General features: G+C 31.4%; 2 protein-coding genes across 2 annotated transcripts; one reads left to right on the forward strand and one right to left on the reverse strand.

Moving 5' to 3' along the window:
- The first annotated feature begins 282 nt into the window (after positions 1–282).
- Positions 283–1,539, forward strand: LOC100790598 (ethylene-responsive transcription factor 1B). The gene has a single exon (XM_003556305.5). It carries the CDS (start codon positions 530–532, stop codon positions 1,172–1,174), a length of 645 nt encoding a protein of 214 aa, XP_003556353.1. The 5' UTR covers positions 283–529; the 3' UTR covers positions 1,175–1,539.
- Positions 1,540–12,968: 11,429 nt separating this feature from the next.
- LOC100791125 (early nodulin-75) lies at positions 12,969–14,316 on the reverse strand. The gene has a single exon (XM_041013453.1). It carries the CDS (start codon positions 14,290–14,292, stop codon positions 13,222–13,224), a length of 1,071 nt encoding a protein of 356 aa, XP_040869387.1. The 5' UTR covers positions 14,293–14,316; the 3' UTR covers positions 12,969–13,221.
- Positions 14,317–25,684: the final 11,368 nt, after the last annotated feature.

Raw genomic sequence — 25,684 nt, forward strand, 5'->3', positions numbered from 1 at the left:
AACATATAAAAAAAGCGTTATAAATTAATATTGAGAAAAAATATAATTTTTTTAAATGTATTTAATTTAATCAAATAAGTTTGTAAACTAATTAACTATATTATAGTTTAATAAACATGTATTGTGAGTGCAAAAATCTGTAGACAATTAATCAATAAGAAATTAATATAATTATTAAAGCTCGAAATTATTAATTAAATTGGAATATATTATATAAAGTATACTTTGTTTGACATAAATATCTAAAAAAATATTTAATATGACAGGACAATATAACGAATAGTTATTAAATATTTGTGCAAGACCCTAAGACCATATATGATTGTGGTAGCATGGCATAGCTTTCAGGTTTCACCCATTGGTCACTTTATATTATCCCATTGGCTTTAGCGGCGTCTTTTACCATTTTACCGTGGCCAAAACCGGGTATAAAGGGGGCTGGTGGATGCAAAAGTGCCGAGAAAAAGAAAAAACAGAGCAACTACTCAATTCTGTACTCTGTTTCCCCATACCTTACACACTCTAACGCATGGATTCACCTTCCTCCTTCTTCAACTCACCCTCTTCCGATTTCTCCTCCGAATCTTCCTCTCCGGAAGCGTTCTCGTGGGAAGGGTACCTTCCCTTCAACGAGAACGACCCGGAGGAGATGCTTTTGTACGGCATGATTGCCGGCGCCACCACCGTGGATCACTCCTTCGAGAGGACGAGCTCGGAGGAGAGTGAGGCGGCCCGGAAGAAGAAGTCGTACAGAGGTGTGCGGCGGCGGCCGTGGGGGAAGTTCGCGGCGGAGATAAGGGACTCCACGCGTCACGGGATGAGGGTGTGGCTGGGAACATTCGACAGCGCCGAAGCCGCGGCTCTGGCTTACGACCAAGCCGCGTTCTCCATGCGCGGTTCGGCGGCGATTCTCAACTTCCCCGTGGAGATCGTCAGAGAGTCGCTTAAGGAGATGAACTATGCAAATGATTCCAACAACGAAGAAGGGTGCTCCCCTGTTGTGGCTCTGAAGAGGAAACACTCCTTGAGAAGGAAAATTAGCGTCAAGAAGAACAACAACAGCAAACTACAAAGTAGTACCGTAGACAATGCTGTCGTGTTTGAAGACCTTGGTCCTGATTACTTGGAACAGTTGCTGATGTCCTCTGATCATCATATTCCCACCACCTTCTGATTCATTTATTCCTCAATTGCAATCCAGATCTCAAAAACCTTATAAATATCCATCCATTGCATAGTTTCTACCTAGGGGTTTTGTGTTAGTAGTGTTAATTAAATTCCTTCTTCTTTTTTCTTCTTTTGTTTTTGTTTTTGTAAGGCTAAAATGCCTATGTCATGTTTGGATGACAGATTTGAACTTCTTTTCAGTTCTTATCTTTTTTTCTTTGTTTTTTTTTTTTTTTGTTTCCCTACTCTGGGAGAATTTTCTTCCTTTTTTTTCCCGTAAAGATTAGAAGATAAGGAATGCAGTAATCTTTGTGGGACTGAATTTATGTCAAATTGTCCATATTAATTGAGGTGACTGGGACTGTTGTTTTAGCTTTATTATCATACCATATAAGTCAACATGCATGGTCGAGTTTTGCGCGGGGAGGGCGGCACGTGTGGGCGTACACAAGCAAATTACAAAAGGGTTTCTTACCCATTTTGCCAACCTCTTTCACTTTTGTCTTTAAGTGTGTGAAAATTTTCAGACTGTCACGTAAAAGCATGCTCATAAAGAGAGGTTTATATATTGGTTAAAATTTAATTTTATGAAGATGGCAATTAAGTTATAAGAAATAGTTTTTATTGTGGGTTGGAATTAGTGACCAGGGCGCGCAGGACCACTTTTAATGTTTGATTGAAGCAAGACATGGTCCCATTAAGGTGACATTTCCGGTTGTTAACGTGATGCATGACATGGGACAAGCATCTTTTTTGTAAATGAGAAAAAGATAGTATATAACATGACACATTAGTTTTCAAATTTTCTAATCGATTGTGTTCAAAACAAGTGGCAGGGCTACTTTGACACCAGGATGAGCTAAGTTTGTCTTGTAAGCACAACCGCATCTACGAATCATAGACTTTGACGTACAGCACATTAATAAGCTGAGGATGTAATACCAAATTTTACTTGTTCCATAGGGAATTAAAAATAACAAGATAATAAAAAAAAGGATTAGCAGCAATTTTTTATATGGAGAAAATGTCACAAAGGAAAACACCAGGAAATAGCCTATGTGAGTTGGTGGGTTTTCTAGAATTTTATCAAATCTGTTTGGGGTAGAGAACCGTAAAAGAGTTTTTCTCTTCACCTGTTAGAGTCCAACTTTGAAGCAAAAGAAGCGTCTTCAAATTTTGGTGTAACAGAACTAGTTAGACATGTAATATTCGGTTTTTCATAAAAAATAAATAAAAAGAGTTTTAAAAAAATAATGGTGTTTTTATAATTAAATAAATGTTGGGAAAATGATTTTATTAATTAAAATAATAATTTTTGAAATAAATAAAATAAATATATGTTTCAGAAAATAAAGAAAAGTTTTAATGTGTTATTTATTTATTTAAAAGGAGCTAAAGAGAATTCCTTTTGTATAAAAAAATAAAATAAATAAAATAGAGTAAATAATAAGCTTAAAGTACCATAATTAGTAAAAAAAAACATATTAGTTCATTTTTTACAATGTCACTCTTTTTTCCTTACTAATTCGGTTTCTCCTTTTCCTTTCTCAAAATCTTTTCTCTTTTTTCCACATATACTCGAATTGTCTCAGTAAAATTATAATCTCGGATTCATTAACCGTTGGATTGTCCTGACATTTGAACAACATCTTCGTAACTCATTTTTCCATAATTACATCGTTGCGATTTGAACAATAATGTCTGTAGAGAGATCGGTTCCCCTCGCCCAGAGACAATATAATTAAGGATTCAATCCCTTTTCTCAAACACTTGGAAACCCTAGCACAACAACCAGAAGAAAAGTTTTAGAAATTTTAGAAAACCACTAGAGATGCTGCTATTGTTGTCGAACTACACACGTAAGTCCGCTTAGAAGTAATGAATGAGTTACTAATGCTTTGAGATTAGAATAAACATGTGTGAATCCCTATGAATTTCAATTTTATTCTTATTCTTTTATTCGCGAATTGACTGTATTTGACAAACCAATTGATGTCCTGATGCAAAATTATTGTGAAATTGATATGTTCTTGTGTTGAGTGTGAAACCTAGAAATTGGGTCTTTTCTAGTTGACGTGAATTTGTGAAATTAAGTAAGGAGAGATTGACTGTAAGAAGGAGTGATATATTGATTTTTGTATTTTTCCCCTTCTCATGCTTTTTAGGGTTTTTTTATATAGTTTGGAATTAATATTATAATTTGGAATGAATAGGCAAACAAAATGACATTCTCGATCATTGTTTTAGTTTTAATATTTAGTATGAGTTTATATATTGTTTCGTATTGTTATTCTTTAAAATTGGCCAAATTCTATTTAACTATAAGGTTCTTTGAAAGTTTTAGTGAATCCTTGGTACTATTTTGTTTGATTATATTTCACTTTGTAAATTCATGATTATAATATTTGTGTTTAGTTGTTTATATATTGTGTGTGTTTATATATGCAATACTACTTGTATATTATGAATTGTGATTGAGATTGAATATAAGTGATAAGTTGAACATGTGTTAATTTGTGGGATACACGTGAACATGTGGTGGTGAATTGTGACGTTGGGAGGTGTTAAATTATAGACATGGGACCTAAGGTGTTAAAAGGAAAGTGTAAGGTTCCAAGTTAGGAACCTAAGGTGTTAAATTATAGCGCAATGTAAAAGGTGTTAAAAGGAAAGTGTAGGATTCCAAGTTAGGAACATGATGTGTTAAATTGTAGCACAATGGGTGAGGTATTAGAAGGAAAGTGTAGGGTTCCAAGTTAAGAACCTAAGGGTTAAATTATAGCGCATTGTGTTAAACGTGTTTGAAAATAAGTGTGAGGTCGTGTGTATCGTATAATTCATGAGCAGTGTTTGCATGTAAAAGTTGTTTTAGGGGTTGGACTCAAATCGGGAAGGTGAAACCCAAACGAATTCTTTGGAGTTTAGGCCTTGGGGGTAAATACACCCAGTTTGAATGCTCATTTAAGCCTATGTTGATCTCATATGATTGAAACATTCTCGCAAAACAGAGTGACCCTGACTAGTCACCTTATAATTTCACTTAGTGAGAATGACCTGACATACCCATTATGTGACTTGTCTTGTTATGTACTCCTAGGCATCCTGGTGTTGTTTTTCATTGACATGGTATTAGATTGCATATAAGATTGAGTTTTAATGTATCTGTTACATAACATGTGTATAATGATTATTGTGACTTGCTACATGATGATAGATATTGAATTGTGAGTGTGAGATGTTGTGTTGTACTTAAGATTTGTTGTTCTGAACAGGCGATTAATGCGAAGGTTTGAAATGTGATTTTGTAATTAAATCCTTGTGACAAGTGATGTTACACGATGAGTGATAAAATTATGCGAATTGTGCTAAGTTGAGTTTGTTATACTTATATTATATATATGTGTCTTTGTTAATCTTTACATGTTTAGGAATGTGATAACTCACTCCTCTGTGTTGTTTGTGTTTGAATCCCGTGATGATCTCGAACCTTGTGTTCGTGTGAGCAAAATACTTTGATAAGATATGACATTGGGGTATGAGTTTTTGTTTTATTTGCATGATGTTCCAAACATGTCATTTTACTTTATTTTATTCTGCGACTTAACTTGAATCCTTTTTTAAACTTGAACAACCCTGATTTGAGTCAGAAATATTTTCATAATTGATAAGTTTTTAATTTTATAGTTAACGTGAATATGAATCTTTTACTTACGTGAGCTCCTTTATGTTTATTGAATAAAATTATTTTATATAATTCTGTATTTTCATGTAATTTATTATATAAATATGTTTATGAGAATAGAAGGCATCATAAAACACTTCTTCAATCTTATGACTTATTTGAATATTAATTATAATAATCATGTGACCTGCGTTAAAATTTCAGAAGGCATCATAAAACACTTCTTCAATCTTATTTCCCATATGTACTTCTTTACAATAAAACACTTCTTCAATCTTATTTCCCATATGTACTTCTTTACAATATTAAATATTAAAAAAAATTTATTCCTAATTTATATTTAATGTTTTAATACAATTCGAGGAAATTTGTCAATAATAATGTAAGTTTAGTCATTATTAATTAAATCATTAAAATTTTGTTTATCTTATCTCAAAATTTATATGAATAGGATTGACTTTTGATGAGAAAGCGAATTAAGCGTAACACATTTTTCCTCTTATTTGTAGTCAGCCAATATATCGAGCGACATTAATCAACAACTTGCAGAGCTGATATAATATTGTCCTTTTAGAGACTTTTGCTTTTAGTAGCTGCGATCTGAAATGGGATTTTTTTTCTTTTTTTTGGCTGAGAGGAAACTTCCTGGATTGATTTTAATCTAAATTCTAAAACCATATCAATGGTCTTTGTGCTATTTTACTCACTATTTGCCATCTCATCCCTTGTAATAAAAAGACAATATCAATGGTTATCACAAATTAACACAGCCCGTGATGCTCTGCACCCACCCCGAACCTCAGAAAATTCCATCCAACATGCATAAACATGAAAGAACAGTGAGAGGCTGGGTGGTCCCATAATCAGATTTCATAACTGTTAACTATTCTTGGATTATTTGTCAAAAAAATGGGGATGGGGATAAGTTATTTCTTTTTGCCCAAAATGGTAATGGTATAAAGTTATCTTTTGTTAAAAATAATGATAAATCTCTATTGCAGATCATGAATGCTAAGAAAGTAATATTTTTCTTTCAACATCAATTTATTTCATATTTAAAAGTCAATTAAAATTCAAATTTTATCATTTAATTAAAGAATACAAACCTTATCACTTGCATCCGTGAATGTTGGTGAGGATAAGTTATTTTTTAGCTTGACTTTTAAATGCAAATTTTTACTTTTATGCAAATATACTACGATAAAATCAGTACTTCTACTCAATAACTTATATGCCTCTCTCACAGGAGAATGGCATAGTTACTCTCATGTCATCAAATCCATTCATTGGTTTACAATAGTTTTTCTAATTTCCAAATCTTACAAATAGAGTGAAGGAGCTAGATAATTCATAAGGTTGTATGTGATTAATTATGAGATACTTAAACTTTTTTTTGGATGGGAAACAGTAATAAATTTTTTAAACTATTTCGTTTGATACGTTTGATGGATAAAATTTTTGTTTTTATTTTATTTTTAGGGAATTAACCCGTTATGCCACAACTACTAAACAGGGCAAGTAGAGAATTTTAACTTGTCTTTCTAATGAAAATTTACTCAATTTGTAATTTTATTTTAAGTAAGATATTTATCAATAGAAAATCACGAGAGTAATTCTTGAAAAAGTAAAATATTAATTAAAGGACAACTTTTCTTCCTACCAATGACATACAAATATTGATCTATTCAATTGATCAAGAATGGAATCTCTATCATATATTAAAGGACACAAGCTACTAGTCACTTGTGTCATTCTTGATTCTAAATATGGTGGTTGGAGGGACTTCTAGATGCAAAAGTCTCAACAAAGTCATCCATATGGTGGTGGAATTTGTGTGCAATTTGTGGAGGAAAGTATAATTCTAATTGGTTTTCGTCAAACTCCAAATGGGATATTGGTATCGGTGACAAAATTCTTTTTTGGCATGATACTTAGGCGAGTGAACTTCCCCTTGCCTCTACGTATCTTAGGCTTTTCATATTATCGGAGCAACAATTTGATACTACTCAAAATATGAGTTTTTGGGAGGATGGTAGAAGGAAGTGGAATCTCATGTGGCGGAGACCACGTATTGTTTGGGAAGAAGCTCTTTGTGTTGCAATGCATGAAAAGATAGAGGCTTTTTTCTCTAAATCCTTCTCAAGACTCATGGGTTTGGTAGCAAGGTCCTAATTCCACATACACAGCTAACTTGGGTTATTGGGCTATTCGTGAAGTTTCAGTTGATAGTCAACCTCAAGCAATCTTCACCAAGATCTGGAACATGCATGTTCCTCAAAAAGTGCAAATTTTTGTTTGGAGATTTGTTCAGAAAAGGTTGCCTTGCAGAGGAGAGGTGTCCTTTTAAGCTCCTTGAATTGCCCACTTTGTAACTCAGACATAGAATCAATTGAGCATGTCTTTTTTCTTTGTCATCTCACTAGTGAAATCTGGACTGCATGCTACAACTGGCTAGGGGAGTCCATTGTGCAACCTGAATCTGCAGCAGAACTTCATTTTATGCAGCATTGGGGACCTCTGTCCTCTAAAAGAAGGGGAGAAGTGAGATTGATCATCTGGGCATCGGTGACTTGGAATATCTGGAAAATATGCAACCTGTGTCTTTAAACAGGGAAACTTAGATGGTGATAAGCTGATACAAGATATAAAGTTTTTTATTTGGTTCTGGTTGAAGAACCTAATGCAGATGGAAATTGGATCTTTCTCTATGTGGCAAACAAACATGCAGTATTGTTTAACAGATAGTCTTTGCTCAAGATAGGTGAGACCTATATACATTCACCAGGAGTGATTATCGGTCATATTCTTTGCATGCATTTGATGCTTGTTCTCATGAAGGGTGGAAAAATTAATAGCCAATTTTGTATATTTTTCTGTAACTTCTCTTTGTTAATTTGTGAAGGGAGCATTTATTTTTGGTTGTTGACTCAGGAGTACTGATTGCCTCTTAATAAAAACGACTAGTCAAACTTCTTAAGAAGAGAGAAACAGAAATTAGGTGAAGTTTTAGGATCTATTGGACAATAATTAAATAATTTAATTTAAATACACCAAAAAAGGAAAGACTTTTACGCTAACATCTAATCATGATGATCCAAGATTTTTTTTAAAAAAATCATAATAATTCTGTTCACATTTATAGTAACTGTTTTAAAACCTATGTCTAATGTAATTTTTAATTATTTTTATATTAATCATATATAGATATTAAACTCATAATCAAATGTTAATTTTTTTAAAGTAAGATACCATTTGCATTTGACTTGTTTTATGAATCATGATTACATGGCCTACTTAGGCCTAAATCTCAACCAAACTTTTTGAGTTGATATCTAAAGATCAAATTGCGTCCAACGACGAATTGTCATTAAAATATTTTAAAGAAAATAAAACACGAGGATATCACGTGTTAGTTGAGCAAAATGTGCTCATGCATTTTGTTGTCATTTTTATAGAAAAGGGTATGTTTTATTTTCAAACTTTTTTGGGGTACAAATTACAAATTACAAAAGTTGTACTAGGAAAAATTAACAGCGTTGTCTTTATGTAGATTTATCTGTTCTCGGTCAACACTCAACATATATAACGATTGAGCTTGTCCACCATTGCAAGGCCGTGACCCTTATCATGGACCGAAGTTAAAACCCGATTTCGCACTTGGACCGGAATAAAAAGGTTGAAATATTTTTTTGTATCATTTATCTTATTTTTGAGTTTCAGTTTATCTTTTAAATCTAAGAAAATTTAGTTTGATCTCTTAAAGTACTGCAAATTCATGTGATAAACTAACATAAATTTCAACTTAATCTAAGATACTTCAACGGATCAAAATAAAAACATTTTAAACTTCACATCGAACTACAGAAAAATTAAAACAAATGAACAAGACAAGGATCAAATTGTATTTGAAAAAAAAAACAAATTAGGCTTTGCATAGGACCCACACACAGAAAATTAAATTATTTTAATTAGGTTGGCTGGACCAATCAAAGTTGTTATGATTATGTAAGAAACAAAAACAACACATTCCTATTTTCATTCCTACTCATTACTTGGGCAAAACTAATTTTTTTTTTTTATTAAAAACATGTAAAGTAAAATGTTAATAGAAACAAGAAAGAAAAAGGAAGCACATTTTCTTATTTATTTTTGACAAATTAACTTTACATGCATACCAAACGGGCCTTCGTTTGCACCCTAATTGTTAATTGTTAGAGCTGCAAAGAAAAAGGTTATGATTGCAACAATCAGGATTACACCTACAATAATAAGAAAATCCTCTTGCAGTTTCCATCAATGACACCAAAATAATGAAGATAGCAAGAAGCAACCACCACACTAACTTCGTCATCTTCAACAAAATTCTAGTTGTACCTCAACTTTGTTTGCCAAGAAAAATCTCAAGGTTTTCCTTATATTTTAATCTCAACTTTGTTATCACTCATCAAAGAAACTTCGTGTGCATTTATATTTTGCTTCCTATATCCCATTGCATTACATTATGGATTGGACTTTTTGTGATGCAATGGAGTTTAGGAAGCAAAATATAGAGACTTAGGAAACAACAATCCAAAATACAATGGCTTATTTGATTTTTCTCTGAACTTTAATCCAAAATACAATGGCTTATTGGCTTCATTGTTGCCTCTTGCCCCTTCAAGTTGTTTCTTGTATCTTTTCTGGAATGGTTTTTTTACCTTTCAGATTGACAATTCCGGAAGCCAAAATATATAATCATTCTAGAATGTAATTTTACATTTGGGGTTGTCATATTCCAGAAACAAAAAAAAGAGGTGCAGGAAACAATTTGGAAGTGCAGGAAACAACAGCCTTGTTTCTTTTCTCCTAGAGAAGGTAGAGATCCCAACTGAGACCATGGTTTTCATTCATGGATCTAGGCCCAACTGAAGCATTCTACATCCTTTTTTTTTCATTCATGTGCTTATAGTTCGAATCTATAAATTAGATGAAGCCTAATTCCTTAGGTTAAAACTCCTTCACTCAAATTTATATTCTTTTTTTTTAATGAGCCAATATATTATATTATATAGATATGCGGGTACCAGCAGTACCAAATAAAACAGATATACAAGGTATTTGCCCAACAAGCGTTCAATCCCTGGCAATACAACTAACGGTTTTGAGATACCGTAAATCCCTCCCAGCTACTTATCCCACCCCGATACATTAACAAAGCACACCAACCAAATATTACAATCCCTGCAGGCATACATAAGTGGATTCGAATGCCATTCAAACAGTGAGGAATGAAAATCACATCTTTTAGCAGTTAACCATGTCCATTATCGAAAAACAATTACCTCCATATATAACTGAATCCACATGCATCCAACAAATCTCTAAAAATGATGTTGTTTCGCATTGTTATTCTTATTTCGTTAAGTAATACTTAACTAAGCAATGAAATAAAAGATTTCAAGAAATTCATAGACCCGATGCTCTATCCCCAGACACACTCCCAAATTATGGCAAACTACTCTAATTCTAACCTACAACTACTTTTCTAATTTTCGTGCAATTCGAGATCAAATTTTAAGGGCTATAGGAATTAAAGAATTACAATGAGTATAAAGATAAACGCACACACAAAAAAAAATAAAAATAGCACACTGACCTGTGTTTTGCACAGTAAGTGAAAATAGCTTAATTTTTTAATAAGAAATTATAAAATACAAAGAGAGAGAAAATACAAAATGAAAAATGACATAGTAACATGTACCCAAATTCTTGGACAGTTTCTATATAAATATAGAAGATTTGAAAGTTATTATTTGGTGTAAGTATAAAAGTTTGACATCAAACACGAATTGATCCTAATGCATGTATGGACATAATCAACTAATGTTAAGTGTCAATCTTTTTCCCTTATACCAATCAATAATTTTTGTAGAAGAAAAATTAAACAATGTAACCAGAATTAGAAATTCATATAAAATATAATATATCAAGTTTATGAAATTTGATACAAATAAAAAACTAATCAATGCTTTATCTTAATACCTTATTTTTGACCGATCGAATAATAATTATTTAAAATATAAATAAATATTCAGTACTACATAACAAACCAACAAATCTCATTATATCAGGAACAGGTACATACCTCCTTCCACTTGGCTTGTAATTAAAGGTTCAAACCACATAAACTGGGCATGCATTTATAGTAGTACTAGTACCTTGGTCGGTGGAATCAAGAAAATTAAAGTTATTACACAAATCAATATAATATATAATATACAAATAATAAACTAGAAAAATCTGGAAGAAGCCTGAGCGGAGCAGGTAGTCGGTGTGATTTGGCCAATCCGTTAAAAAGGGCGACGAAAATGGCGCGTAGTTTGTTTTTTCAGGCTATAGGAAGGCACGTAGTTTTTTCGCAAAGCTTGAAGAGTCGCTATTTTTATTTTAACTTCATAACACACATAGAAGTTGATATTTGTTTAATATAAAGGGTTTTGGTAAGAACATTAAAGTTGTAAAATAGATGAACATGGTCGTAGTTAATATGTATTTTATCTTTTGTTTCTCGATCCTATTTATACTCATTTATTTCAATGTCAAGAAACAGGGTTGGAAATACCACGATTTCTAATGTTAAGAATTTTTGAAAGACAAATGAATTCTATTACTTAAAGTAAATAAAGAATACTCTAATAACTCATATATACATAAAACAAAAATAGATGAAGTTCGATCTAAACTATATACGTCTTTAAAATAGACTGAGAAATACAACTAGAGGGATGGGCATATACTATTCTGCAAAGTGCAAACCTACAATTGAGACTATATATGAAACAAATCCTACGGTATTGGCATCAAGACATCCAATCAATTCAGCACCTTATTATACTACCAAACTGAAGAAGTAAAAGATGAGCAATAGATATTAGTATAAATTCCTGGACTTAAGTACAAGCATTTTTTTTAACACTTTTGCAGAGGATACGTTTTCAACGCCAATTTCCCAGACCTTTTTTCTCTAGGATAGGATTATGCTATTTCTGTAACAATATCTCACAACATATTATAAGAAGAAAAGAGAGAAAAATATTGAATAATGTGATGAAAAGAGATAAGAAATGAGTTATAATAAAATGTTGTAGAGAATTTGAGTAGGAATACCTTTGATCTTTTGCCTTATAAATTGTCAAGTGATTCACTAATTAAGATTTTTTTATATTTACTGTGGCTGCTGGACAACCTATATTTGGAGTATAATTTGAAAAGATTCTAACATTCTGCTCCTGATATTTCACATTTGCTATCCAGATAATGCATTCGTTACGTTGCTTAGACTTGCATATATATAGATAATAAGACGAAACATAAAAGGTTGGTTCATTTACCTTTTGAATTATAACATGCCCACATGCACAAGGTAATTGGTACCAAAACAACTCTCTTAAATTAGATCAATTGACATTCTTGAGCATGATCTGCTTCTACTATTAACAGTACGGTACTTTTTTATTTGTATGAATTCTCTTACAGAAAGATGCTTCCAAAGGCCATGTTTGAAAATTCAGTTTCTCATCAAAATTAAACAAGGTATTAATTCATGGGTGAAAACTTTTATGCTTGCAAATCAATCTTGATTTGATTGTGTAAAGTTGCACGTGCCATGTCAAGAATACGCATATCTCTGTTAGAATACTACACTAACGTCAAATATAGATTTTCATCACCCATCCATATCGATCACTGTTGACGTGCATATGAAAATATTTGTGTAGACCTTAATTTAAGCAGGCCAATCAATTAACAGCTAACATGCATGTTATTGCTTTTGGATTTAACAATTATATAAATACCGAGTAATATTTGTCTGTTACCCAATTTGAGTAAACAAGGTACACCAAAAAACTATCATATCATGATTGGTTTGAGTAAAATTATCTGATTCGAATCTTTCAAATAAGATCTTACATTTGAATAGTTTTGTAAATGAAAAAAAAAACTTGATTAAAAGAAGAGATTTAATAAAAAAAATGATAAGTCAGATTTTTAAACAATATAAAAAAAAGAAATGACAAATACATACAAAATTATGTTTAATTTTTAATTTTTTAACAAGTAAAGACAAGAGATTTAAGGATAGAGAAAAATTATTGTAGTCATAGGTTCTCCCACTAATAATTGACATTACAATATGATTGCTGAAAAGAGAAATTGAAGTTATTACACAGAGGTATATAGCCTTTATTTTAAAGAACTACTACATGCAGAAGTGACATATTATATTGTACTTCAACTCACATCTTAAAAGTGCTTCCTAAACGCAAACAAAAAACTTTATATGACAAACGATTGCTCTAACTTTGAATAGACCAAATGCCACTGGTTTATTATTAGTTTTTCTTTGATGGTGGATAGTGGCCATAAGGTGGGGGATTGTAGATCGGTGGCTTCACCAAGGGAGGTGGCTCGTAAAGTGGTGGTTTCTCGTAAGGAGGTTTGTAAAAGGGAGGCTTTTCAAATGGTGGTGGCTTCACCAAAGGAGGTGGCTCGTATACTGGTGGTTTCTCGAAAGGAGGTTTGTAAATGGGTGGCTTCTCATGAGGAGGCTGGTACACTGGTGGTGGCTTCTCATAAGGGGGTTCATACAATGGTGGTGGGCACACTACTGGGGGTGGTTTCTCATAAGGGGGTTGAAATGCTGGTGGTGGCTTCTCATGTGGAGGTTCATACACTGGTGGTGGTTTCTCATGAGGTGGTTGATATTTTGGTGGTGGCTTCTCATGAGGAGGTTGGTATTCTGGTGGCGGTTTTTCATGTGGTGGATTCTCATAAGGGGGTTTCTCATGAGGTGGTGGTTTGTACTCTGGTGGTGGCTTCTCATGAGGAGGTTGATATTCTGGTGGAGGCTTCTCATGAGGTGGCTGGTACTCTGGTGGAGGCTTCTCGTGGGGTGGCTGGTACTCTGGTGGAGGCTTCTCATGGGGTGGTTCGTACTCTGGTGGTGGTTTTTCATGGGGTGGTTCGTACTCTGGTGGTGGTTTTTCATGGGGTGGTTCGTACTCTGGTGGCGGTTTCTCATTTGGTGGTTGGTACTCTGGTGGCGGCTTCTCATTTGGTGGTTGGTACACTGGTGGTGGCTTCTCATAGGGTGGTTGGTACACTGGTGGTGGCTTCTCATATGGAGGCTGGTACACTGGTGGTGGCTTCTCATATGGAGGCTGGTACACTGGTGGTGGCTTCTCATATGGAGGCTGGTACACTGGTGGAGGGTAGAATGGAGGTTTATATAATGGTGGTGGGTTTTCAGTTGGTGGAGGCTCATAGCTGGGTGGAGGTTCATATATGGGTGGTTTCTCAATTGGAGGAGGCTCATAAATGGGTGGAAAGAAATTAGCCAACACTGGAGTAGTGAGAATCACCACCCCAAACAGGAACAACACGAGTGAGTGTACACAAGTCATGTCTCAACTTGTAGTGAAGAAAAGTGGTAACAACTGCAAAGTATTTGTAGGGAAAGACACGTGAATTTTTTTTTATTAAGGTCATTAATCTTTTTGTTTTTTTTATTATATACATAATAATATTAAAATCCCCAAGTCAAAGTGTAGCAGGTATAATTTGTGTTCTGATACCGATTAAGTACCCCCGGAATGGCCTTCCCACTTATTTAGGTTTAATTGACTCTAGTAGGAATTATGCTCAGGTAATGGGATTAATTATTGTGCAAAACTCACATTTCTGAGTTTTGTGTGCAGAAATTCAAACAATGACTGTGTAAATATATAAATATAAATAGCTTATCTAAAATTATATGCGAATATGAAAGTTGAATATGCTTCGTATAGATAATGGAAATTAAGGTGAATGCTGCCCAATGTTTATATATCTTCATTACAAACAGCAAATTAAAGAAGTTGATTTTAATGAAGTGAATGTTTTCTTTCCTTTTATTCTCATTTTTTTGTGTGTGACTGATTGAATAGTAAAAAATAGAATGATGATGATGATGAATTAATTTAGCTAATTAAACAGAAACGTTTATATAAATGGATTTTGTAAAATAGGTTGCACAAGTTGTCCTTGTATTTATAACCACTAGCCATGAATCAAAGCAATAGAGATATGCGAGAGGAATCGAGCACCTGCATGTACCTGCGAACAAGTTTCTGGTTTCAAATGCATGAGAAGAATTAATGCTACTGCCAAGAGATAGTGATTTTTAAGTGGGATTCTTTTCCACCGAGGCTTTATAGATTGTGTAAATTTTAGCAATTTATTCTTATATTATAAAATTTAATCAATATCACTCAACAAAAGTGTTTTTAGTAATTATTTTTGAATATTTTTAATAAAAGTGTTTTTAGGAATTATTTTTGTTAAAATTGGATTACATGTGTTATTCCAATTCTATATATTGACTATTTAAATATATTTTTTGTTTTTAATTAATTTTAATTTGATTTAACATCTAACATAAAAAGTTTTTTTTTCTTAACTTATTTCAAATCACTCTTTTTATTTTATTTTATTTTTTATCTTTATTGATGTACTTTATTTGAAACGGCTTATTTCTTTCAATGCCATTTTAATCATTATTTTTAAAATAGTTTTTAATATATATTTTTAAAGAAATTAGCAATCATTCAATCATTAAAAATAATATTATATCATAATATAAATTATTTATCATAAACTTCACATATATTTTGGTATTTTTATGTCTCCTAGATTATAAGCTTAATGTTTCAGTAGCATTGCTCTTTATAAAATGAGTTAACGTCTCCAATTTCAGCCGTGAGTAATCGTACACAACCTGTGCATGCAAATATTTTTGCCAATTTTATGTTGGAAAATTAAAGAATGCAGCTTCAGTCACATATATCATCAGCGGATATACAGCAAAAGCTATCACGAGAAGCTGATGAAATCGGGGACAACTTGGATCCTCCCCAACCGTACTCAGTCCAATCAGCAGTCAAGCCTCTTATAATAACGAGGTGTTCTTAAGGTATGCTTGGATTATTCTTAGTAGGGTGTTTATAAATAGATTCAGATAAATAAAAATCAAGCCCATAGGGTTGACCCTTCGCTCTTCAATCTCATGACTTTCCCTTCTTAGTTACATTCTAAGCTTTATGCAGAAGCCCTTGGGGTGTTGTTCCTTAGGGGCAGTTGGTTTTCTCTTATTTTTCTGTGGTCTGTCCTTTTCTTTTGTGATATATATATATATATATAAAAACTCAAACGATTAACATAATGGTATATTACGTTTATATGAAAAAAATAACTTATTTAATGAGAAAATTTTTATTTAATTTTCTTTTAAATAAAAAATTTTCTTGAATCAATTGTAATTATGCACTAAGGATGAGATTCGTCTCTGCTCTAGTAAAATTTAAAAATACTTCTTACAACATAAATTTGTTTTTTTTTAACAAATGGAAATTAAGCTAAATATAAGCCTATTTTTATTAGTAAATGTTGATTTTGATGTGTATTTATTGAAATTTCGACTTTAAGTATTCTGATATATGTGATTTAAAATTTTGTACTTTAATTTTTAAGAACGTATACAACTATGTTTTTTTTAATTTTTAAAATTTCTCTCAGCAAACATGAAGTATGTACGAGATCCACCGCCACAATTTTGTCACTTGTAACCAGCAAAAAGTTTTTTATTTAAATATTTTAGTAATAGTAAAGGCTTTTTTACTTGCACGTAACTGACAAGTATATAAGGTCATATATCATATTCTTATGGAGCTGTTGTTGCTGAAAAAACTCCAAAAGAAAATGTGGAATGATATTTATAGTTAATGTTCCACAAGCTAGCTCTTGCTGCGTTGGCCAAATTTGGATTTGATTAGGTTTCACAGTCCATAATTAATTTGCTGCCAAATTTGAGCACAGTATCTCCAACACATCAAAGTTGATGCATATCTAGATCAATTCTTATGAAAAATATTTTACTGAAAGAGATTATATTATATCCTCTTTGATAATCTTTTCATTTCAGAAGGAATTCTTTTTTTATTGCGGGCTGATAGTTAATTTTAATATACATCAAAATTTAGATCTATTCTTTATTTCATACTGTAATCCATCCTCATCAAAGCTTTAGCTCCTTTAAAATAGAAATCAAAGCTTTAGCTTATAGCCATATTAATATAGATGGATCTGTGTAATTTTGTCGGAGAAAGTGATATGTTAACTAATCTTTGAAAATAATTGAAGCATGTATAGGCAGGTCTTGCTTGTTAGCGAAAGGTCAAGAAACTGTTCATTTTTTCAAGTACTAGTTAGCCATACCGGAATCTAACAGAACCCAGCTTAATAATCAATCATATAATATTATTAAGTGAATCAGTGAATGTTCTCATCTTTTAGAGCCAATCATGCAGAAAGAGTTGGATACAAATTGGATTTGATTTTTTGAAAATGAAAATAGATTTAAAGGGGAAAAAAGTTATAATTATTGAATAATTAAATAGCCTCATTTTCGTCTATGAAATTGTGGAACGCGGACATAGTAGTTCTTGAAATTAAAAAAAAAGGCAAATAAAACCCTAAAATTGAATTTGTTTAAGTTAGTTTCTACCATTAACCATCCAATAACTTTCTTAACAAATGTGCAATGTGGTGGTACTTATCTGCCAATTTAACAATCACATGTGCTACCGCACAACACATGGCTACCGAGTTAAAGATACATTATTAGCAAATAGATCAAAATGAAAATTTTAGGGGATGTTTGGATTTACAATAATAACGGTAAAACTTCATAGACCAAAATGACTAATTTGGTAACTGAAACACATTAAATTATTTGGTCATGATATATTTGTCCATCAAGCAATCGAAAAATTTAATATCAGATTCGTTTTTTTATCGTTGATAATTGTTTTGTATACTTGATTTTTACACTTACATTTCATAACAATGATCTCATTTCTCTCTTTTAATGCTTAGTTTTATACCAATAAAATAAGATTTAATATCTTTTGTGGTTTTCAGTTTAATGAAATTAATTTTAATGAATTCATTAGTTTTATTTGTGCATCAATATTGGAATTGGAGAATTTGAAGTTGAAGTAGCTGGCTCAGCTCAAGTAAGAACAACAAGGAAGGTCATGTGGCAAGCATTTGAAAGTTGAAATGGCTAAATTCAAGTTTCTGAAGGTGCTTAACGAGTTAATTTTGTACTAAGTCCAAATCCTCATTGACAAGACAATTGTAAGAATTTCTATAATTGGGCTTAGTTAGCATTTGCAAGCTGAGTGATAATCGTCAAATATGATTTAATTTCACACATGATTTGAGACAATTATATACCATTTTTAATACATTGAGCTTTGTTTTTACTAAAAAATTAGGATAAATCATAAACTAACACTTAGGATCTTTGTTTTGTTTGTTTTAGATCTTTTTGTAGGAGATTTTATAGGAAATTGAGTAAAAAAGATAAGTGGTGTTCTGCTCGCTTAAGCATGATTTGTTGTGCGTTTAAGCGAGTCAAGATAAAATCAATTGAAGAAGACATTAACTTGTCTCTCTTAAGCACAACTATTGAGCGAAAGAAATTTAAAGGATTTATGATGAAGTTAAGCTCGCTTAAGTGTGACACGTTATGTGCTTAAGAGAGCTAAGTTAATGAGAAACTTTACATTCACTAGAGGTTCTCACTTAAGCCTAAGTCTCAAGGTTCTTAAGCTAAACAATCAAGCCAATGAAGAAATACAAAGATCTCACTTAAGCGCAACATTCTGTGCACTTAAGCAATAAGAGTTAGAAGCTGAAGAATTTAAGAATAGAAGGTCTCGCATAAGTGAGATGTAACTCATGCTTAAGTGAGTAGGTCACGATAAACCCAAACCCATATCAGAATATAAAATAACTTAGGTCTAATTAAAAGAGCATTCTAGTGCGTTTAGAGATCAACTTTCTGGCAAAGAATAGAACCATTCTTAAGACTTTTTGCTTAGTTTGATTAGGCATTTGTATGATTACTTTTGGCCATTATAATCAGGCTACGAGTAGCTAATCTCCTCATATGTCGAGATTGGAAAGAATAACCTAATTTCATGTAATACACTTTCTTAATACAATTATTCAGTTTTATTATTATTCTTCTTTTTCTCTTAATACTTGTTTTAGATTGATCACCTATTATTTGATCTTAGGAATTGATAGTTTAGTAAACAGACATTCATTTGATTCTCGAACCGAGAAGAATACCCAATTGGAATTGATTCTAGACATAGGTGAATACCAATTAGGCTTTATTAATTCTTAAACATTAATTTTGGTTGCTTAGGTTGATTTGTCAAGCCATTGAGAACTAATTTAAATAGGTTAGACTCTTTCGCCTACGACATTAGGATTAGAGTATGACTGTGAATAAGGGATAAGTTGCATGAATAATTGGGTTGATTAAAATTATTGCATTGAAAAAGGGGGAAACCAAATCCAACCCTAGTTGTTTGAATCATCCATTTCAACCAACAACACTGTGATTGCACTATTATTATTCTCTTTTAATTACTTGCATTTATTCTTACATTGTTCTTTTGGTATTCAAATACAAACCATTGAGAGATACTTTTACAAACCTTAGTCTTTTAATTGAAATTGCCCAGATAATCACTAATCCTTTGGTAGACGACTTGAACGCAAGTCCTAATACTATTTAAAAAAATCCCTAACATTAAGCTAGATGTAACTTTCGTCAGTGTAAAAGTGATGGTCCACTTAGTGAGTGATGTTTGTGCTAAGTGAGCTACCCATTTCGCAAAAAAGAAAAAACAGAGATTCTTAGGCTATATAAGACATTTTTAACATTGGGAAAAAAGGGGAATTAACCTAAGGTTTTATGTGGCATCTAACGCTCCCATTTACTTTCATTTTCCATTTTCTTCATTTTTTTCTCCATTTTCCTATCCTCCATTGTCTATTTTTATGCCCCTCATGGGAATGAGTTGAGAAACTAGTCTATCCTTTGTTGGGGGAATTTGTGTACTAAAGCTTATTCTTATGTAGATAATTTTATATTTTTCCAGTGTTTATTTTTATGTTATTGCTTCTTTCTACTTTGATTGCTTGTTTTATGACTTGACACCCTAATTTAATTATGTTTTTATTGTCAATGGAAAATGCTTGAAAAATTAGTTTTGAATAAAACATCTAATAAATATCTCATCTAGAAATGAAGAGATGTTTGTCAATATCATTAGTGATCAACCATATGAACATGTTTCATAGTTAAAATGTCATTGGAAAATGCTTTTTGACTAAGATCTGAAAGTAGTATCTAATGTGTGTTTTATCTAGGGATGAAATAACACTTGTTAGCCTCAATAAATCCTTGTTCTTGGATTAATCTAAGTGGTTTAGCTTGATTTGCTAAAAAATTAAGAGTTGAGTAAAGTTACTTAGACTCTCTCGCATGAGAGATTATGGTTAGAGCACCATAGCGAGTTAAGATAGCATTAGGGTGAATATTGGATAAAGAAAATCTATATAACTACTAAGATTGTTAGTTTAGTGTAGTCAAATCCTCAACATTTCATTTATTTTTGTATTTAGCACATTTTGCCCACCAACTATTTGTGTTTTTGCTCACCTTTAATTTTATTTTTAGTTTAGGACCAACTTTGCCCGGAACTTGAATTTACACAAATAGCTTGATACAAATAAGTTATTGTGAACACGATACTCAAACTTTTTGTTTGGTACTATTTTACATGATACTTTGGTATGTTTGTCAAGAAGTTATCAATCGTGAGACTTATTTTTCACTTAATTTTTATTATATTTATCATTCTTTTTGGTTCAAACATTATTTAGGTTTTATATTATTTAGATAAATGAATTTAATGAAACAATTTTTACATCTTAAATTAATAAAAAAATAATTAAAATTGTGTCCTAAAATTAAAAACCATCATAATTTCAGAAAGATCATTTTAACTTACTTAAAAAAAATATACGTCACCTTACTTTCCAACATACGTGATGTTAGGCGTTTTGGGACTTAAATAAAGAAGCACAGATTGATGTTTTGATGTGTTTCCATCTGTAAATCCTAAAAAGGTTTATATCATCTGTCCTTTCCGCTTACATGTCTATATCAAAAAAATTAGAGAGAAACAGCTGGACCCTTTGTTGATTTTGTGTATAGGTTTGGTGAATATGATTTAGACCCGTAGAGATATTAATTATAGTTCTTATCATGTCATTGTCTTCAACCAGAAACCAGTGAATTGAAGTAGGCGGGTCGGCACTGTAAAATAATATAAAAAGTTTGTCCCTTCTAACATTAGTTTTTTTTAAGTGCAAATTTTTTATTTTACATACAATCATGTAATAAAATATGATAAAAACTGCTTTTTAAATAAGAATTGTAAATGTCTAGTTAATTTATTTATATGATGGTATAAAATTTTACTACTAGATCAAAATCAATTTCCTTATTGGTAATTTTAATCAGTTTTTTAGTGAGTTGTTATTCACACCTCCAAAATTGCTATTATCACCACCCACGTTAGTGGCTTTTGCCAAATTCCAATAATATTACTTTCCATTAAAATATTGTACATGTATAACAGAAAGATACTTGTGCTGTAATGTATGGGATGGAAAACAAATATATGCAACATAAGTGTGATTATGATGTACACATATACAACGGAGTCATATTTTTATTGCATATATTTTTTACCTCTTACGTGGGGTGTGAAGAAAAATGGAGAAGGATAGAGGGAAAGAGAAGGAGGAGGGGATGTGGGGGAAATGCTGGTAGGGGCAAATACGTTCTTTCATAGAATTTTATAAAAGTAGAGGGTGAGAATAGCAACCCTTAAGCAAATTAGTTCGATCCCACTTGTTTGGCAAGGAAGCCCGTCGGTCAACTCTAATCCACTCAGGGAATTGCTTTGTGTATCCAATACAAGACTTAATTTCAACATTTTTCTTCCATAAAATTCATACAGATTATGAAGATCTGTATGGGTCCATAAGATTTTTAATTTTTTTTAAAGAAAAAATATATATTTTAAATTAATTTAAAATTAATGATCCATGCGAGACTTAAATTTATGACTTTTGCATTATTAACACAACGTTCAACTAAATTAATAGGTTAATTATGTTATAAAATAATTAATACCGCTATATATAACACTAAAATTTATAATGTATATTTAATACACATATAAGTTTACATAATAAATTTTGTGACAATTAATTTTGTTCTAATATATTTAATGCACCAAAATTAATTGCTACAAAATTTATTATGTAAATTTATACGTATTATATATAACGACATTTATTTTATAACATAATTGATTTATTAGTTCAGTTGATTAAAATATTTTGTTAATAACATGAAAGTTATATGATTTTTTTATCAGTAAGAATCAAATATATGTACCATGAGTTTATTACAACTTATACACTTTGATTAACCAACTTAGTTACAATACCTTGGTAAAAAATATTATGTTTGGTAAAAAAATAATGGTTTACAGAACTAAATATAAGATTTGATTCTAAAATATTATGTTTGTTTAAGAATCAATGCTATTAGTGAACAAAAATAACCTATTCAAAATCTGGATATGGAAATGGAGTCTCTAAGAATGTTCTTTAAAAATTTAGAAGTTTGTTATTTATAACAATGTTATTAGACTCATCTCAACTTAATATTTTTTTTACAAAAAACGAGGAGGCACAAAGGTTGTTAGGAGAGGACATCTCAACAATGTTGGCACTTTCCTCCCACCAACCAAAACTACACCCCCAAATATCATTAATCAAAAAAAGGAAACAAACAAGAAGTATGAGGGGACAAAAAAATCAAACACATAAAAATAGAACTTATCTAATTCTATAGTTAGCAAGATCTTTCATATTTATGTCAAATTTCTAACAAAATTATCAGAGATATTAGGAGGGTGGAGATGGAGACACAAATTATATGTATATCAACAAATCATTAGTGTGAGTGAAATTAAATTTGATCTCCTTAAATAAAATAAAAAAATATGATTTGAAGAGACGATTTCATTAAAAGTAACAATTAAATTTTCTGATAGAGATTATTTATAGACACCAATAACAAGTTTAAAAGAAAAATACAGATTTTATAAATGTATTGGTCTACAAAATAATTCATCAACTGTGTTTTGGTTACTATCTTTACACACTGATTTCCTTTCATTTCAAAGGAACTACTATAATACAACAACTTAAAATCATGGCAAGTTGACTTTGTGAGCCAAGTGATCAATGCAATCCGTCAATCCCACTAGCATTACATAATTAAAGAATAAATACACCAAACTCTTCCCAGATCGACCTCCTCAGCAAATGATATCGAGCAATGCTATAGAATACGTAGCAGCCATTATAGATTCTTTTGGAATCTTTCACATCTGAAAATACTCCTGGGGGCACTAATTTATCGTTTGTGACTAGGATATCACGCATGCAGTGCCATAAGAATAATTTCATTTTATTTGGAATGGCCAGTTTTCAAACAACCTATAAAATAAGCGTTGTTCCTAGTTCCTAGTTGAAGAATCAGTAGCTTTGAAATCTTTACCATAAATCCTTTTCCATTACATTACCAAATGAGGACTATGTACAGTTAAGCAACCATGAACCATATGGTTCTCATGTTATAGTTTCAAATACGCAAAAGGGTTTTGTTTTATGATATTGATATCCACATCTCAGGATAGTAAAAACTGCTCCATTAAAGGAACATTTACATGCCACTAACTAATGTCATCAATAAATAGATACTAGTATTTTCAAGCATTAGTTAACAAATATGAAAAAATTAAGATTTAAATATCTTTTTAATCCTAGTGTTTTTTTAGTTTTTCATCCTTATAAAATTATCTTTTTATTTGTAGTTCTTATAAATTGTTTGTTTTATGTTTCGTCTTAAAGTACTTTAAATAATATTTTTTATAGTAAAAAAATATTATTTAAAGCGTTATAAAGATAAAAAAACAAAAACAAGCATAATTTAAAAGGATTAAAAATAAAAAAATAATTTTAGAAGAACGAAAAAAAAATTAAATTGTAAGAACTGAAAATATATTTAAGGAAAAAATAAACAAGGGTGTAAATGGTCGAGCGTTTACAGCAGCACGGTTCCTTCAGAAATTTCTAACAAGGAAATATAGACTTCAAAGTCAATGATCTAGGGACGCATTTTTTGCTTCTGTCAATTCTTGTAATTATAAAAATACAATTCATTGTGTGCCAAAGAGCTAAGAGGAGACACCATAATTGTCATTAATTGTTGTTGGCAAGAAGCATTATGGACTGAAAAAATTGTTGATTTATCGAAATTTACCTAATGCCGAACTTGACCTTGTATATCCAAAACCCATTTGATGTTACATTCGTTATTCCACTTCAGAAGAATAGAATATAGCTAGACATCAGCAAAAATTAAATAGGTGCAAGGTGCATTCCTGACAATTGATATGCTTCGATCTTAATTTTTTCATAGCAAAAGCATGAGATATGAAAGCAGTAAATTGATCTAAAACGTACCAATGTACCATATTCGGCAGAAAGATTAGTTGAATATAGGATGTGGCAACACACAATGCACATGTTTCATTCAGACCCAGAAAATGAAGTTCTAGCAAGTTTTAACCTTTTAGGCAACATGTTTGTAATTAAGTGGATAATCACATTAGTAAGAGTAATGCATCAAAATTTTGAAACTTTTCAAAAACATTCATTTTGAAAGTCATTAAGGATGTGTTTGATTTAACATTTAGGTTGAACGGACACACATTTTAATGCATGTTTTGTGAGAAGGATTTTTGATTCAATGACCTTTTGAAAATCTTCTAATCTTACAACAAACCTGCACTAAAACATGTGCAATATTTAGCCACAGAAAACAGGCATTCCGGAAGAGAAAATGTATATTAGTATAGTATAATTTTTTTTATATGACAAGGAAGGAAGAGAAAAGAAATATTTGTAAGATAAGATGAAAAGTCGTAAAAAGAGAGAAAAAAAAAAGTTACTTTTTATACATGATTGGCGTAAGAAAAAATAAGCATATCAACCCCCTCTCTCTCATCCAGCATAACGCAGGTCAACAGCGGAGTAAATCGAGTTGACCTATTTTTTCACCCTTACTAAAAATGTCATGGTATAATCGGAAACACTTTTTTGCCAAAATTATCAAACAAATAGCATTAAAAAAACTGGTCATCATGTTTACCACAAGTTTACAAAATTATTAAACTATCTAATATTCCAACAACTTTACAAAATTATTAAACAATCTAATATTCCTACAAGTTTACTTTATACCATTATTCTTTAGGTTTGTTTAACCTAAGTTAACCGTTCTAAAAAATTCGTTTCAAACGCCAATCGCAGTACAAACTCAAAACTTGGTTCTGTTTAATATTCCAGAAACGATGCCCACAGCCCAGCTCATGATTCCTGGCAGGCAAGATGTTCTTCTTTTGATAGAACGAACTTTCAATTTAATTGTAAAATTTGAACATCGCTAAATCAAATATAAAAGAAAATAAAAAATGTGTAGTTCAACACAAAATTTACAATACTTACGCGTATACTAAACAAAAAAAATTATTTATAATAGTGTACACAAATTATTTCAATATCTTTTTCAGTCTCTATCTTCAAGGTCAATATAAATATAATATGTGTAAATAATCTTTTTTAGTCTATAAAAATACTATAAAGATATCACGTGAATAATTGATGTAAGATTAATAATTTTATGTCCAAGTCCTATATATGCAAATATCTTAAATATTTTTGATAGAGAACTTTATCCCATGA

The sequence above is a fragment of the Glycine max genome, chromosome 20 (genome assembly GCF_000004515.6).
Source record: "Glycine max cultivar Williams 82 chromosome 20, Glycine_max_v4.0, whole genome shotgun sequence".
In the NCBI taxonomy this organism is placed as follows: Eukaryota; Viridiplantae; Streptophyta; class Magnoliopsida; order Fabales; family Fabaceae; genus Glycine; species Glycine max.